The 16,925-nt window shown below is 36.8% G+C and overlaps 4 protein-coding genes across 4 annotated transcripts; 3 read left to right on the forward strand and 1 right to left on the reverse strand.

Annotated features, from left to right (window-relative positions):
* Positions 1–1,221: 1,221 nt before the first annotated feature.
* On the forward strand, positions 1,222–2,135 carry LOC104821405 (21 kDa protein-like). The gene has a single exon (XM_010552276.2). It carries the CDS (start codon positions 1,290–1,292, stop codon positions 1,896–1,898), a length of 609 nt encoding a protein of 202 aa, XP_010550578.1. The 5' UTR covers positions 1,222–1,289; the 3' UTR covers positions 1,899–2,135.
* Positions 2,136–5,577: 3,442 nt separating this feature from the next.
* LOC104821406 (21 kDa protein) lies at positions 5,578–6,360 on the forward strand. Its single transcript, XM_010552277.2, has one exon. It carries the CDS (start codon positions 5,640–5,642, stop codon positions 6,231–6,233), a length of 594 nt encoding a protein of 197 aa, XP_010550579.1. The 5' UTR covers positions 5,578–5,639; the 3' UTR covers positions 6,234–6,360.
* A 2,139-nt stretch (positions 6,361–8,499) lies between these two features.
* On the forward strand, positions 8,500–10,991 carry LOC104821570 (probable pectinesterase/pectinesterase inhibitor 33). The gene is made up of 3 exons (XM_010552491.1): positions 8,500–9,049; positions 9,624–9,962; positions 10,175–10,991. Exons 1-3 carry the CDS (start codon positions 8,500–8,502, stop codon positions 10,870–10,872), a joined length of 1,587 nt encoding a protein of 528 aa, XP_010550793.1. The 3' UTR covers positions 10,873–10,991.
* LOC104821407 (pentatricopeptide repeat-containing protein At5g62370) lies at positions 10,946–15,148 on the reverse strand. Its single transcript, XM_010552278.1, has 4 exons — positions 11,998–15,148; positions 11,657–11,876; positions 11,317–11,507; positions 10,946–11,235 (listed from the first exon to the last, which is right to left on the reverse strand). The coding sequence occupies exon 1, from the start codon at positions 15,038–15,040 to the stop codon at positions 12,041–12,043; it is 3,000 nt and encodes a 999-aa protein (XP_010550580.1). The 5' UTR covers positions 15,041–15,148; the 3' UTR covers positions 10,946–11,235; positions 11,317–11,507; positions 11,657–11,876; positions 11,998–12,040.
* Positions 15,149–16,925: the final 1,777 nt, after the last annotated feature.

Consider the following 16,925-nt stretch of genomic DNA (forward strand, 5'->3'; position numbering starts at 1 on the left):
AACGTTTTATCTAAAATAATTCCGGTGAAAATTTGATAATGTCTCAAAAGTTCGTTTATTTATGTATACTTTGAATATATTATGAATTTATATTTACGTGGGAACAAAATTATGTATTTATTTGAAAATTTGACAATTTTTGACTTATTGTTTTATGTTTTTAGTAGATATGCAATCAATTAACCTAAATATTAGTGTTTTAATTCATGTTTATCATATTCTTCGAAAAATAATTCGATTCATCTTTTTGACAAATGTGAAACCATTCACGACTTTCTTTGTTCACTTATATTATTAAATAAAATGTAAAGGAAACCGTAGGGGGAAAAAGAAAACCCTTTATTATTTGTTTTGATCGACAATTATGGACCCACCCGGAAAAAAAAAGGTTACAAATAATCAGTATTTTTTACGCTTCAACTTTTCAAGAACACAAAATAAAAACGTAACAATAATAAATTAAAACCCCACCGTCCAGCTACTCTCTTTTGGACCGCAGTAGTGAAAACAGTGCGGGTCATGTCGGTAGCCAAATGCCATTAATTCACAGAACTATACATGTAAATGTTGAAATTTATAGTTTTTAAATTACATATATATTTTAATTGAAATAAGTAAATTGGTATTTAGCTTAAATCTATTTGAATATGGACGGGATGGTTTTGTATGTATCTAGTGTTAGATTTGGCACGTTATAGTGCATTCCCCGCTATCCATTTCCTTATCCTATGGCTTGATTGGCGTAATTCCATTCCGTCCTCTTATTAATTTAGCGAATTTCAATAACAATGACGTGCAAAACAAGACAAATAAATACGTTCATTTTTCTCCTATAATATTGTATCTAATTTTGTATATTCGTCTCTACGTGCATGCGTGTATATCAGTATATGTGACCGCGGATATATACGAAGACATCGGTCTCGTGTATTTTCATCCATTGAATTGAAAACTGATATATATTATGATCATTAATCTCACTTGGACTCTCCTTTTGAAGAATATTTTTGCGTTCCCATGTGTTTATAACATATACCTAACTTTAAATGACAGTTATAATTAATATTTCTACGTAAAACATTCAAATTCAAATTTCAAATTCAGCCCAATATAAAAGTCTTCATTTTTTAGATATGAAATAATTTCGGTATTTTCCAACTCATATTAATCCTTTTAATAAAAAAAAACTCCACTATAAATAACGAATCCCATCTCTTTTCTCCACTATCTTTCATACCCATCACTCTTCTTTTTCCTCTTCTTCTTTGTATCACCTCTCAAAACTAAACATGCCAAAGCAAAATCACGCTTCCCTTCTACTTCTCTTCATCTCATTCGTCGCCTTCTCCACCGCAACCGCAAACGCAGGAGTTGGAACGTCAAAAACGGCGGTGAATTTCATACAAGCCTCTTGCAAAGCCACGACTTACCCTGCCCAATGCGTCCGCTCGCTCTCCGTCTACGCAAACGCCATCCAAACAAGCCCCCAACGCCTGGCCGAGACCGCCTTAACCCTCAGCCTTAACCGGGCCCTCTCTACCAAGACCTTCGTCTCCCGGTTGACCCGGTTCAAGGGCATTAAGCCACGTCAGTACCAAGCGATCAAGGACTGTGTGGAGGAGATCGGCGACACCGTTGACCGTTTGACAAAGTCGGTCCAAGAGTTCAAGCTCTGTAACAGAGCAAGAGGTGGGAATAGTTTCTGGTACCATATGAGCAACGTTCAGACATGGACGAGTGCTGCTTTGACCGATGAGACCACTTGCTCCGATGGGTTCGCCGGTCGGGTCATGGACGGCCGGATCAAGAGCTCGGTCCGCGCACAGATCGTCAACATGGGCCGAGAAACTAGCAATGCTTTGGCTTTGATTAATCACTTTGCTTCCAAAAAACACTAAGACTGTGATTATATGTTAGGTTTTGTATCCAGATATATATGTGTGTGTTTTGCTACGGTTTTGTTGTGAAATCTATATACCCCTTTTATCGTGGTTTTCATGTCTGATCGGGTGCGTATATAAACTGTTGAAGTTTAGGTAACCTTAATAGTGTGGGGTTTTGCGAAATTTAAAGCTTTTAGGATGCCGCATGTCCAAAATTTTACAATCAAATCTCTAGTAATGTATAAATTTCAATGTTTTTGTTATATAAAGGCGGATTATACGAGTGTGAATCTGAATTGGTGTCACTAAAAAGATCTCAGAGCGCGTGGCCTCTAACGTCGATTCCCTGAAAGCGGACATACGATCAAGTGGAGGAAAGTAATTGGGCACGCATTTTAATGCCATTAACTCTGTTTGTCTTCAATTAAGAACCAAAGTTGTAGAAAATTAGGATCACGGTTATGATGACGTCTATAAAGATTTTTGTCTTGATTCTTTTTTTTTTTAACGTATGTTTCCAGATAATTCTTTTAAATAATTTAAGATTTTGTTTTTGCAAATTGCAAACAGTTGAATGATTCGTTTTAGTTCGTCTAAAATTGTATAATGTTCGATTATAGGACAAATTTAAACTAAGATTAATCAGTGATTGTTGAAAACGAATTCTTCAAGGCGAAATCGCGACTTTTTCGTTCAAACGGTCAAAAATGGAATGAAATATCAAGTGGAAAGAAATCTCTCTAGATATACATATATATGAATGTGGGGTATGATTGTATATTAATCCACGTATCATCCGTTACAAGCATGTGGGATTAGACGACTTTTGGAGCAATTTAGGCCCATTAATTACGCCGGCGAACATGCACATTCTTAACTGTTTGGTCACGGTGTTTCAATGAATTGTTTAATCGCTTCGACTATATGCTGCATGTACACAAACAGCATGTGCATGTACATGAACATATACACGTATGACGTATCCTTACATAAACATGATGGGTCTCGTTTTTTCTCTATATAGATTTTGACTCGTCGTTATATAAAAAAGATTTGATCCAATCGATATTAATTAGTTAGATTGCGTATGACGTATCTGTAGTAGATTATTTTATGAAATTTTAACCTTTTCAAGAGTTTGTTCATCAAAGTAATATATGAAGGCATAAAACTTTATAATAATAATAAAAAAGGCTTTAGAAGATACAACGAATTGTATGAAAGGTTATACCGCCCATCATTTATCGATTTTTTAGGTGTTGAATGGAGAGTGATTTTGAGAAGTTTTGGATTTTAAAAAATGAAAAAAACTAATGATCAAGTTTTTAAAATTTTGATTTTCCGAAAAACTCGGAAATCTACTTTATAAAAAAAAATCAACTAAAAACCAAAAGCCACAATTTTTTAGATTTACAAACTTATGAAATACAAAAGCCAAAAACTAAAAACTAAAAACCAAAACCCAAAAACCAAAAACCAAAAACCCAAAATAAAAACCAATACTTAATTTTTTTTTTTTTTTTATTTGTCTGATGGTAAGATTTGAATGGAGGGGCATTGGATTCCAATCTAGCTTTCACATCAACATGAATAAAATTACAAAAGCTTTTCCAACCTAAAAAGGTATAAAACATTTTCTTTTTTCTTTATAATTATTTCATTGAATTTATAAAAGATAAATAACATGTGTATATAAAGAAATTGTGAGAACCAAGATATTTGTAGTCGGTACGAGAAAGGGCCCTCTTGAGGCCCCTCGAGTCTAAAGGCATTGCCCACAATAACGGCCATTTTAGCTTATATAGGGAATTTTATTCAAAAGATAGCTTAGAAATATCGCCACTCACATTGAAGCTTAATGTTATAATATTTCTTGGTGGTTATCCCGAATTCATCATTTTGCAATTTTTGAAAAAGTTTGATAATGACCGTAGCACATGCAGTTGCCTCAATTATTAGAGGATATGGACCTATATCAAGTTTGATAATGACCATTTTTATTTTATTTTATTTATTGCTGTCCATAACAATAATTAATATATTTCCATAATTCCATGCATCCAACGGATTGGTTCAATATGAAATTTGTTATGCCTCGTTCTAATGTCAAAGACGAAACATCTTTTAATTTGTTAACCATGCGACTGCTTTCTTGTTTTTGTTAATTGGCGGCCGAAGCCCCGATTTACCACAAATAAAAACTGGCCGGCTTAAAATCTGGAAAAATGGCCATTCTTTTTATTTTCCCATAATTTCTTTCAAAATCACATTTTATTGTGTGTGTGTGTATATAGATATAGTTCTGAAATGTATATTATTATGCCATTCTACTTAGACAGACACGTTGGAAGAAAGTGTCGAAGATATTTATCGTCATCGAGATATTTTATAATTGAAACAAATCATGATGATGATGATGATGATGGTAATGAATCGATGATGATGATGATGATGATAGAAAGTTGGAAGAAAGGGTCGAAGATATTTCTCGTCATCCGATATATTTTACGAACAAATAGATGATGATAATAATAATAATAATAATAATAATAATAATAATAATAATAATAATAATAATAATAATAATGATGATGATGATGATGATGATGATGATAATAATAATAATGATGATGATGATGATGATGATGATGATAATGAAGATTGTTCCGTATCAAAAAAATCCATGTTTCTGAATTACAAACGGTTCGTTAGTGAAAGCAAATATCTGGTTATGTCCATAAATTATAAGCAGCCATATCAGATTCACGATGAATTTAATGTTTGATTATTCCAACGTATATCATCCGCAGGGTCCAATTAATTTGTTTGTTAGGTACCAACACCACTAATCAACTTTTGATTAGATTAGGTGTGAAGCCCAAGCCAAGCAATGCATGGATTTTTATTTATCATGAATTTTAGAATAATGTCCAATAAATTTATTTTATAAGAATATATTTAAAAAAATGTATTTCTTAATTTCATATTTTTTTTGTTTGTCTATGATTTTTTCGAAGTAATATCATTTTCAAACCAATGATATACAAACAAAATTTAAAACTTAAATATATCCACCATGATATTTTAGTTATATATTATTCTTAACATATTTTCGGTAAAATTCATAAATTAAATTGCAATTGATTTATTCTGAATTTGGGTTTAAGCTAAAAAGTTGTTTTAAATCAAATAAATCTAGATATAGTCAATTTTATTGTCAAAGTGCACTTAGTTCAACTTCAATTATAAACGAATTCAGAGTATAAAATAGTAAATCAAAATAAAATTGAAATAGCTATGATTTTATTAGATTAGATTTTTCCTATTTTGTTCAATTTATTTTTTTATCGTTTATATTGAGATTAAATATTGCATGTTTGTAAATAGAATAACTTTAAACGTAAACAATTAGTATAACATGCATATAATTAAGGGACAAAATAAGATAATATTCTATTTCAAATCACTAATTTCACCTCCAATGATTATGTTTCGATTTAAACAAAGATATTAATCAATATGGCCCCCTCAGACAATCTTGAATATTTGTCGTATCAGTGTATCACTAATATATGATTGTAGATTCAATGCTCCTTTCCTAAATATCTCAATAACAAGTTTCCCACATGCAACACCACTTGCATAATTTAAAATTCATAACCCTTTCCGTATAAAAACCCTAGCCCCTCTCCACACATTTGCCACAATTAGACACAAGAATTTAAATTCATTCGCCACATTCACAAAATATCCACAATGGCTCACTCTTACGTATCTCATCATCACTTCCTCGCCTCGCTTCTCTTAACCCTAACCACCTTGAGCTTTGTAAGGACGACATATCCCCAGACCAACACAGAGTTCATAAGATCATCGTGCAGCGTCACGACATACCCAAGGCTATGTTTTACGTCGCTCTCGAGCCATGCAACCTTCATCCAAACGAGCCCCAAGCTCATGGCTCACGCCGCTCTGAACGTGAGCCTCTCCTCGGCCAAGTCCACGTCAGCAATGATGACTCGTCTCTCGAGGAGCCATGGGATCAAGCCGCTGGAGGCCTCGGCGGTCAGAGACTGCGTGGAGGAGCTCAGCAACACGGTGGACGAGCTGAGGAGTTCGGTGGGGGAGATGGATCGGCTCAGGGGCTCGAACTATGAGGTATACATGAGCGACATCGAGACTTGGGTCAGTGCGGCTCTCACGGACGAGAACACTTGCACGGATGGGTTCGAAGGTAGTGCCATGGATGGGAAGGTGAAGGTTCTCGTGAGAGAGAGGATTCTGGCGATTGCTCGCTTGACCAGTAATGCTTTGGCTTTGATCAATCATTTTGCTTCTCTCCATGGTTAATTAAGATTATTACACAGTGATTATGGTTTTATATGTTTGTGTATATGTGTACGTATATGTGTGTACGAAGTGTATGTACGAGCGTCCGAAACATATGTAGTACCACGTAGTATTTATTTTTGGTATATGTTTTTTTTATAAAAAAATTGGTCTCCAAATGGGCATGTGAGATTGTGAATTCTTCTTACTATATGACAACCCGAATTCATGATTTTAGGGGTACCGCGATGGTATTGGTGACATTTAAATCGAATATGATATGGCATGCGAATCATGGCTCGTTACGTCGAGATTTATTAGCAGCGTGACCATATACAAATAAAGTCGGGACTTCTACAAAGGACAAGCCACGTGAAGAAAAATACTGAAGACGCACTAAATGTATGTCCCTTTCTCGCACTTTTGTCAAACGGCAGACCATCTGCCTTTTAGCAACAGTTGTGAAATGCATAATAGGCACTCTCACTCCTCCTCTTCAAGAGCTCCAAGAGGATATATATATATATAGAGAATATTCACGTTTTTTTTTTATGATCACATAGTATAATTCACGATTTATGTGATGGATGTCTATATATCTATGTGTATCTATATATATGTATGTATGTATGGAGCCTGGTGATTGTCACGGCGATACTTGCATGATTCTGGTGATTATAGCGGTTGCTTAAAGTCATATGTAACATTTTTTTTGCCGGATTCTTGGTTTTTTTTGTTGTGTGATATTCTCGTCTTAAACGTTGGGCCAAATTGTTGAAAGGGAAACTCTTGGGCCAAATTTCATGATGGTCCAAACATTTGGGCTATGTTTTAGATTATCATTATCCAAGCCCATGTACTCAAAAAAAATGCGAACCTAATTCAATTTCATCTCTCTTTACGATTAAAATGTCCAGGATTATATATATTACGGAAAAACTTGATTTTATAATTTTGTCACTCAAAAATGGTAAGCATATAGCAGTTAAAAGCGTAATTTACAATGTTATATTGATGAGATTGATATGCCTTTCAAGTGTTATATTAAAGGAGCAGTAAAATTGAAATCAACTCAACAAAGAGCAGAAATAAAAACCATATGAATCAATAGCAATATTGTGTGTGTGTGTGTATATATATTATGGGTCAAATCTTAGTTTATATATATATAAAGACTAATATTGTTTTACGAATTGTTACACAATATTTTAGTGTCATAAGCAGTGCAGAATTTCATTTTTATCGATAACTGCAATCCAATTTATACACCTACGATACGATCTAACATGTATATACACATATAATGTCTTAAAAGGAAAAATGGTAATCCTAAATAAAATCTTGTAATGAAGTTGGACTAAAAAATATTTAAAAGTAAATGTATACTAAAAAAGATGATTTAATAGAGTTGGCGTATGCTTTAAACTAATGGAGTAGAAAAACTGAAAGAAGCACATGGACGTTACTTTGGCATAGGAATACCATGCCACCTTCTTCCTTATAAGGCACTTTTCCTCCATTTATTTTTACATGAACTATTTTTTAATATATATATAACTAAAAAATATTTAAAAGTAAATGTATACTAAAAAAGATGATTTAATAGAGTTGGCGTATGCTTTAAACTAATGGAGTAGAAAAACTGAAAGAAGCACATGGACGTTACTTTGGCATAGGAATACCATGCCACCTTCTTCCTTATAAGGCACTTTTCCTCCATTTATTTTTACATGAACTATTTTTTAATATATATATATAACAAAAACATAAATTTATATATTTAAATACATAAATAATACCATGATGATATTACTTTTAAAAAAATTTAACGAACCTCTCTATACAGATGCTTGACATTGGCAGAGGATGCCGAATATATAATATATGATATGATATGATATGATGGCATACCATTCTAAGCAAAGACAACACACATCATGTTCTTGCCAATGCATACGCTCAAAAATTCAGAAAAAATGGTTATACCATGAAACTTATATTAATTAACAAATCAAACAAAGTCCCATTTAATGATTCAATGACATGCCAAATTCCCCATACACAAACAATCCCAGGAACCACGAAATGGCCACGGGAATAATTTTGATGTTCCAGATTCTCCTATCTTTCTCCGCCGCCGCCGCCTCCGTCTCACCACCGGAAAATTCTCCCTCCGCCGTGCCACCGGTAAATGTCAACCCCATACCGCCTCCAGCCGCCAATCCGGCTCTACCTCCAAATTTCACTACTGCACCGCCGCCCATCGCAACCGCGGATCCACCGCAAAATGTCAACTCCGGTCCACCGCCTAACGCCACGGCCTGCCCACCTTCTCACGTCACTGGCGTGGTGGTGCGACAAGACCCCGCACCCGGAGCCATGCAAATACTACTTCAAGAAGAGCCCACGACCTCACAAGCCACCACCGAGATTCCGGTCGGAGTTCCGGCGAAGACTGGTGGAGCTGGCACTGGACCACGCTGAGACCACACAGTCTCAAACCGTGAGGTTTGGGCCCAGCTGCACCAACAAGCGCAGCCGAGCCGCCTGGTCCGACTGCGTCAAGCTCTATGACGACACCGTGGTTCAGCTCAACCGTACGCTTCGAGGGCTGGACTCAACCGCGCCAGCTGACGTCAGATGTACGGACTTCGACGCGCAGACGTGGCTCAGCACGGCCCAGACGAATATCGACACGTGTCGGTTGGGTTCGGAGGATCTGAACGTGTCGGACTTTGTCCTGCCGGCGATTTCTAACAAGAACCTGTCGGATTTGATCAGTAATTGTTTGGCGGTCAATGGGGCCCTCATGAAGCAACATAGTAATCGTACGACTGGTACGTATTCGTAATCACTGGGGAATTTTTTTTACTTCTGCCAACATTAATCTATTGAATTATCATTTTTACGGTTATAAATAAATAACATAACGTTAATTCTTCTTGAAGAAAATATATTTGAATTAATTAAATCGATTCAACCTAGAACTCGCGGTGACGACTTACGACGCATTATGATGCTATATGTTTTTCTGACGTTTAACGTACGTATAATTAAGTAAATTTAACATTTAAAGAAACTTCTAAAGCTTTGTGAAAAAAAAAACAATTTAGATAAAATTCAATACAGATTGGATATATAAAATAAGTTGTATTGTATAGTTAGGATACATATAGACTACATACGACAACGTTTTCTGTGTTTTTTTTAACCTTTACATCTGTGTTTTATTATTAGATTAGATCAAATATCAAACTGAAATTTTACTAAGTATAGATAATGATAAAATAGCAATTCGGACCATTTCCTTAGTTTTCGTCCTTGTAACTTAAATTAATTTCATATAATTTACCAGTTTTATATAATCATTTTGATATTCATATGATTCGTCAATTCCATTTCTTCTATTAGCTAATTACAGAGAGCACTTCCCAAGCTGGATATCAAGACACGAGAGACGACTGCTCCTATCGACATCAATGGCAAGAGCCATGGCCAACCTCGTGGTGGCTCGTGACGGCTCGGGCCATTTCCGGTCGATACAGGCAGCGATTAACGTGGCGGCTCGTAGACGGAGCATGGCCAAGAGATTCGTGATTTATATAAAGAAAGGAGTTTACAGAGAGAACATCGAAGTCGGTAACGACAACGACAACGTCATGCTTGTCGGCGACGGAGCTCGAACCACCATTGTCACCAGTGGTCGTAGTGTCAGAAATGGCTACACTACCTATAATTCTGCTACCGGCGGTGAGTATTTTGTATATATTATAAAATATATTGTATATATCTATCAGTATATATTCATACTCTATAATCTCTTTTATTATTTTTAAGATATCTTGTTTATATATTTATACGTGTTCTCTATGTCTAATTAAGATTCTCTTATTCATTTCCTAAAGATATTGTATGATGGGTTTTCATTTCCTTTTTTTTCATACCTTCTTTTTGATTCGAAGGCTTTGGAGGCCTCCGAGTGATAGCCAAGGACATGACGTTCATCAACACGGCCGGACCACTGCGGGGCCAAGCCGTGGCGGTCCGATCATCATCCGACCTGGCGGTCTTCTACCGAGTAGGCATCCACGGATACCAAGACACACTCTACATCCACTCCCAACGCCAGTTCTTCAGGGAATGTTACATCTCAGGCACCATAGACTTCATCTTCGGGAACGCGGCAGTCGTCTTCCAGAACTGCATGATATTGGTCCGACGTCCACTCAGAGGCCAAGCCAACGTGATCACGGCCCAAGCCAGAGGCGACCCTTTTCAGAACACTGGCATTACCATCCACAGCTCGAGGATAATGGCGGCTTCAGACCTCAGGCCGGTGGTTCGAGCCTACAAGACCTACTTCGGACGTCCATGGCAGGCTTATTCCCGTGTCACCATCTTGAAGAGTTACATCGACAATTGCATCAGTCCCTTGGGCTGGTCTCCTTGGTTAAGGGGATCAAATTTTGCCCTCGATACAGTTTTCTACGGAGAGTACAAGAATTTCGGCCCGGGTTCTTCCACGAGGTGGAGAGTCCGGTGGAAAGGGTTTCACGACATAACCAGCCCCGTTGTAGCCTCGAGGTTCACCGTCGGAAGCCTCATAGCCGGTGGCTCGTGGCTGGCCGCCACCGGAGTTCCCTTCAAGTCAGGGCTCTGAGCAGTGTTTGTGTGTGCGTTTATCCTTATTTATTTATTACTGATTGATTGATTTTTATTGTTTTCCCGAGCTGTATAAGACACATGATTAATCTTTTATACAAATCAATTTCACACTTACTTTACATAAACCATGCAGTGAATCTATTATGAGGTCACAAAAAATGGGTTTTGTCCATTTCAAAAAAAAAATGTGAAGTACTTCACTTTACTCTTCTGAATCTTAAAGCCCATCAATATCACAAGATGCCGGATGGATGGGCATTGGACATATTATGCTGTTCAACTGAAAAATCTGGAACTTTATGTCTTGATGGAGTCAAAGCTGGTAAGAATACTGAGTTTGGTCCCAGTGTCCTAAGATCTGTCCAGCCAAGAAAAAACTGAGGAATAAAGAACAGATGGATATGAAGCAAAACAGGAAACAAAGAGAGATGAAATATACTTTCGGCATGTTCCAGCTTCAGCTTCGGGTCCAGTCCCGCTCTGACTGTCAAAGCCTGTCTCAACGAGTAAAAACTTGTGACGATCTCACTGGCAGACATTGGCCTTACTTCCTTTCCCAGTTGTCATTTATGAACACTACAAAAGTGTTGAGCATGAACATGCTCCACCAACTTCTCAGTCTCTCTGCAACTGCAGACATATAAGAGCAACTTGTGTGAGTTGGATTCAAGATTCCAGGAAAGCAAAAGCTAATCCAACCGAGTTAAGCAACACAACCTGTAGTCAAAGCCAAAAACATGAAAACACGGAAAGTTCTCTCGAGTTGAGTGATTGATTACCTGAACATTCCTTTTCAAGCACGGAATACAATATACAACACATGTACATTTATGTACAGGCATATGTCTGGAAATTACTTCCCCTTGGTTCAGTCGGGACAGGAAGGCAAAAGCTGGACTTTGGTACTCGCTTGGAGCCTCAAAAGAAACGGGTTTGCATCGATGAGGAAACATGAGATGGACCTGACTGCTAGAAGCGGAGCATAAACTTTCCAGTTCTCTGCAAGAAATTAACCTTGGATCATCAGATAAGCAGTCCATTCATCCCAGTGGAGTTTGATGAGACTATAAATCAATGAAGAGATTGGCAAAAAGGACAAATAAACAAAAGAGAGGCATACCATTCTGCTATATATCTATTACCGGAACAGTAGGAGTTACATCTCATCTGCAAAGCTGGACCGAATTATTTGCCTTTGCCAATGCCCATTTCGTCCACTTCAAAGGAGCTCTTCCACATCGATCCATCGCACAGTACAAATCACGGACCTCATCAAACTTCTTCTCCTCGCACAAGATGCAAAACAACCAGTTTTGGCTGAATGAACTCGGCTGCATATTGAGAACAAGCATGTCCTTTTGCATTTCAAGGGCCGCGCTGGACAGCCCAGAGGCACAAAGACAACGGAGTAACATTTCATAGGAGACCTTGTCTGGATAAAACCCCCTCTTCTGCATCGTGTACACTAAGGTTAGGGCATCATCAGGTCTGATAGCATCACAGAGACCCCTAAGCAGAGTTTTATACATAACTTTGTCTGGCTTGCAAATGATGCCACTCGTTCGGTTAAACAACGCAATAGCATAATCGATCTCTTGAGACTTAATGTGACCTTTCATCAGAACAGTGAACGTGACCTGATTTGGATCTATCCCTTTACTTTTCATTGATTCTAGATGATTATAGGCTTCGTCCATCTTTCCAACCGCGCAAAATCCATAAATAATTGAATTGTAGAGGTATAAACTCGGTGTAAATCCAGAATCTTTCACCTCTTCTATCAACTTCAAGGCAAAGCACTTCATAGAACGGGGCAGTAATATGCTTCCATGTGATACGGGACTCGTGTGGAGTTGTCGAAGAAGTCTTTCTTTGCACTCCTCAGATTCTGGACTTGTGGCATCTGATTTTCTTCTCCCATATGCCATAGCCCTACAAATACCAGAGAGCAAGGTGATGTATGTAACAAGATCCCATTCAATTTGGTTTTTCACCATTAAGTCAACTAATCGAAAGGAGAATTTGATATCTCCCTTCTTGAAGAAATGACCGATAAGTGAAGTATATAGCACTCTGTCCGGATAAAACCCATCTCTCAACATCTTATCAAGATACAAACACCCAATGTCAGTCATGCCTTTCTCCATGAAATCACTGATCAATTTTGTGTAGGCATAAGGGTTATGGATAGCCGAACGATTCACCATTTCTTCAGACAATCCATGTGCTCCTTTAATGTTTTTATTTCTGGCATAAGCATGGATCATAGTCTGATAAGCAATCTCATCGGGTTTAATGCCCGACTTAAGCATCCTCAGAAATGTGTTTTCGGCTTCAACAACTCTTCCATCTCTACCTAACGAACCAATTATCGGAGTATAAATTTCTACTGTAGGGCTTAACCCTGAATCCTCCATTTCAACCACTAGATCAAAGGCAGAGTCAATATCACCTCTCCTGCAATACTCATTCACCATTACAAGATAAGTAACATGGTCAGGAACAATGCCCCCTTCTCGCATACTATTAATCAATGACTCAGAATCCTCGAACCGCCCATCTTGACACAGAGACCTGATCAAAGAATTGAATGAGAAAAGCAAGGGTCTAAATCCCAGACTCACCATCTTATTCACATAGTCTAAAGCAGAATCAGGATTTCTTTGTGCACATAAAGCAGTTGTGACGATTGCAAATCCTGAAACAGCTAAATCTGCATCTCGTTCAGCAATAATCAAAAGTAAAGAGTCAACCTTTGATTCAATATCTTCAAGATCATTAAGAATTGGTGAGGGGTCAATCCCGCACCCATTTTTGACAATAGCCTGTAAATTCATGAGAGCAAACTCTAGCTCACGCCCTTTTGGGATCATCTTTAAGAGGATAACAAACAGAATATGGTCAGGTACCCCATTTTCCAATAAGCTTGTATACAACTCATCGACTTCATCCACTCGATTCTTATGCAAAAGAGCGGCGATAATACTCGTGTAACAATGCACATTGGGAGCTACATCCTTTTTTACCATGTCTTCAAGAACCATAAGAGCATAGTCTACATTCCCTTCCTCGCAATAGCTCCTGATCATTGAATGGTACGTGAACACGGTCGGGTGCATGCCCTTTTCCATCATCTGATTACAAATTACCTGTGCCTTATCAAAGAGACCCACTTTTGCAAACCCGTGATTCAACGTGTTGAAGACATACTGATCAGGTTCACAACCTTTCTTCAGCATCCGAAAGTACACCCGCATCGCCATTGTCATATTCTTATCTTTGCAATATCCTTTTATCAGACAAGTGTACATCACCTTGTCAACATAGTAGCCATCATATTCCATTTGATCAAACAGCGCCTCAGCCTCTATAGCACATCCTATTCTGCAAAGGCCGTAAAAGTAGGACTTGTACATATTAAGCGGCAGACGTGCTCCTGCTATTTCACATAGCGGATTTAACATCTCACTCGCCTCGTCCAAGTGACCTTGATAACACAACCCCTTAAACAGTTTCTTACAACACCAAAGGCTTAACCTAACACCCTTTTCGTACAACCGAACAATGCGGTCAAAAGCCTCCAAAAACCGATCTTGCTCTAAAAGCCCTTCAAGTATCAAGCTACAAGCATGTTGGCTCGGAACACAACCAGAGTCCAGAATCCTATCGAAATGGTCCCTAGCTTCATCAAATTTCCCTAATTTAATCAGACAAATAACCATTGGATCCAAAATCCAGACATCAGGAACGATATCATTACCGATTACAGTTCCACGGTAGACCGCTTCAGCCAATTCAGGCCGACCCAACTGCGTAAGCTTCCTTATCAACGCGCCGAAGGAACCTGAATCAAGTCCTATCCCACTCTCGATTGCAAAATCGACAGCTGAAGCTGCCTCCGAGGCAGAAAAGCATAAACTCATAAGACGGCCAGTAACTTTCCGAGCATCGTTCACGAGACCACGTTGGACGAGCCCTTTCACCAAGGACATACAGTGGGAGAATTGATTGTATGGAGCGGTGGAGACTTCAGCCTCCGACAAAACCGCAGCGGAGGTGGTCGGGGGCGGCTCCAACGGGAGAGTACAAGTCGTTGCCCTTCTGGAGTTCCGTAGTAGAACTGAAGTCTTCCTCAAGAATTTCCCAAAATCGAAGACAATCATCGAATTGAATGTGTGCGTGAATGAAAATTTTCAAATTCACAAAGAAGAAGATGGTACAACAAGAACCATTCTCCCGGAAAATCTTTGCCCATACGTCGAAAGGGTGCGAATAAAGGATGACAATCGATTGTAAGTAAAACCCTCAAACAGGGTTTAAGAATCGAACCGGTGATTTTGATCGAGTCTCTTGAACCAAACCGGTCATGAAATCGTACCCCATTTAACGGTACAATTAATTTCATTTCTCTCTTTTTTTATTTGAAATTTACTATATTATTATTAACCCAATCCATTACCTTTCGATTTAAAGCCCATATGGAGCCCATTGGAGCCCATTTTATTTAAAAACAAAATAAATGAAAAATGAAACTTTTGTAGCATCATTATACTCCCCTGGTAATTAATTAAACATTAATAATCTTGACTCATTTTTCTCAGTATTTTGGTGAATTTGTAAATATCATGCACTTTTTTTCTCTAAATAAAATATGTGTGTGTATGCATGTGTATCACCAATATATGATAATTTTGTGTTCTTCTCCAAATAAATATATTAATAATCATTTATTAACGAATTTTACGGATGATCTGAAATTATATCCGGTGCTAAATTTTAAAAGTTCAAATTAATATAGATAACGTATGAAACATATTCACTCATTTGGTTGACAGAAATGGATTCAATTTCCATGAGTTTCAATCTAACACATGAAAAGAGTCTTTAAATCATTAGCTAGTATCCTTTATTTGTTCGTATTTCGCATTCATATGATTAATAGCTATAATACCATATTATTATTACGATGCTAAAAGTGAACGGTAAATATATTAATATATAAATATATAATATTGAAATGAAATGAAAGTGATTACTGTCTATAATAATTTAGAATTAGGTGGGAACGTTGACAAATTTGGGGAGGAAGCGTATTTATTTGGCACTAGAAAAAAAGACATAATAATAATGATAATAATTATTGATAATTATACCCTTGTTTGAGGTTATAATATGATTAGAATTAAAAGGACTCTAGCGCACGGGTGCGTTTTGGTGTCGTAAATCTCTCCATGTGTTGAAATGATTACAAAATATGATGTGTGTATTAATATTCGTTGTTTTATACCTTAATTTTTTTTGTATATTTAGGCGTACATCTAAAAAGTTACAGAGTAAAAAAGACAAAACAAAATTTAAGAGAACAATGTAGTACATAATATCTTTATTATAATTATTAGCCAAATTATAGGGGGGATTATATCCATTGGGGAAAATTAATCCACTAAGCCATAGGACTGGGATGCATCATATGGTAATACAAAACAAAAATAATAAAATATCATACCATAAAATGTTTTTCTTTATAAAATAAAACAAAATAGGAATCATTACCAAAAAAAACAAATAGGGACTCTATTAATCATCAATATAAGTTCCTTTGTATATAATCTTCTTGAGGTATTTGCATGGATCTTTGTCCACATTTAACCATCGTGAGTGGAAAAAATCACATTTATGGTATCGTATGGTTATTAATTTACGTATTATTAGGTGATACATTTTTGCAGTTTTTTTATTAAAAAAGTTTCTGTATTTTATTTGTTAGGAAATTAATTTATAAGTAATAGTATTTAGTATTTAGTAAAATTTTCAATATAAACTTCAAAATTATTGGGCATGACGAACTATGTCTGCCTACTACAATTAAATGTATTTCGAAAAACAAAAACATTTAACTGTTCGTTAGAATGACAAAGTAAAAATGATTTCAGCAGATATTGGGTGGGACCCTTTCTTGATCTTTAATCCAACTATCTTCAAACCCCAAAATTATGGTAATTTAATATATATATATATATATATATATATTGTGTATGCGAATGATTA

This window comes from Tarenaya hassleriana, unplaced genomic scaffold, assembly GCF_000463585.1.
Source record: "Tarenaya hassleriana unplaced genomic scaffold, ASM46358v1 Cleome33, whole genome shotgun sequence".
Taxonomy (NCBI): Eukaryota; Viridiplantae; Streptophyta; class Magnoliopsida; order Brassicales; family Cleomaceae; genus Tarenaya; species Tarenaya hassleriana.

Coding starts and splice junctions, on each gene's coding strand:
- LOC104821405 (XM_010552276.2), top strand. CDS start 1,290: ATGCCAAAGCAAAATCACGCTTCCCTTCTACTTCTCTTCATCTCATTC.
- LOC104821570 (XM_010552491.1), top strand. CDS start 8,500: ATGTCAACTCCGGTCCACCGCCTAACGCCACGGCCTGCCCACCTTCTC. Junction 9,050..9,623: donor ACATAGTAATCGTACGACTG/GTACGTATTCGT, acceptor TTCTTCTATTAG/CTAATTACAGAGAGCACTTC. Junction 9,963..10,174: donor CTATAATTCTGCTACCGGCG/GTGAGTATTTTG, acceptor TTTGATTCGAAG/GCTTTGGAGGCCTCCGAGTG.
- LOC104821407 (XM_010552278.1), bottom strand. CDS start 15,040: ATGATTGTCTTCGATTTTGGGAAATTCTTGAGGAAGACTTCAGTTCTA.
- LOC104821406 (XM_010552277.2), top strand. CDS start 5,640: ATGGCTCACTCTTACGTATCTCATCATCACTTCCTCGCCTCGCTTCTC.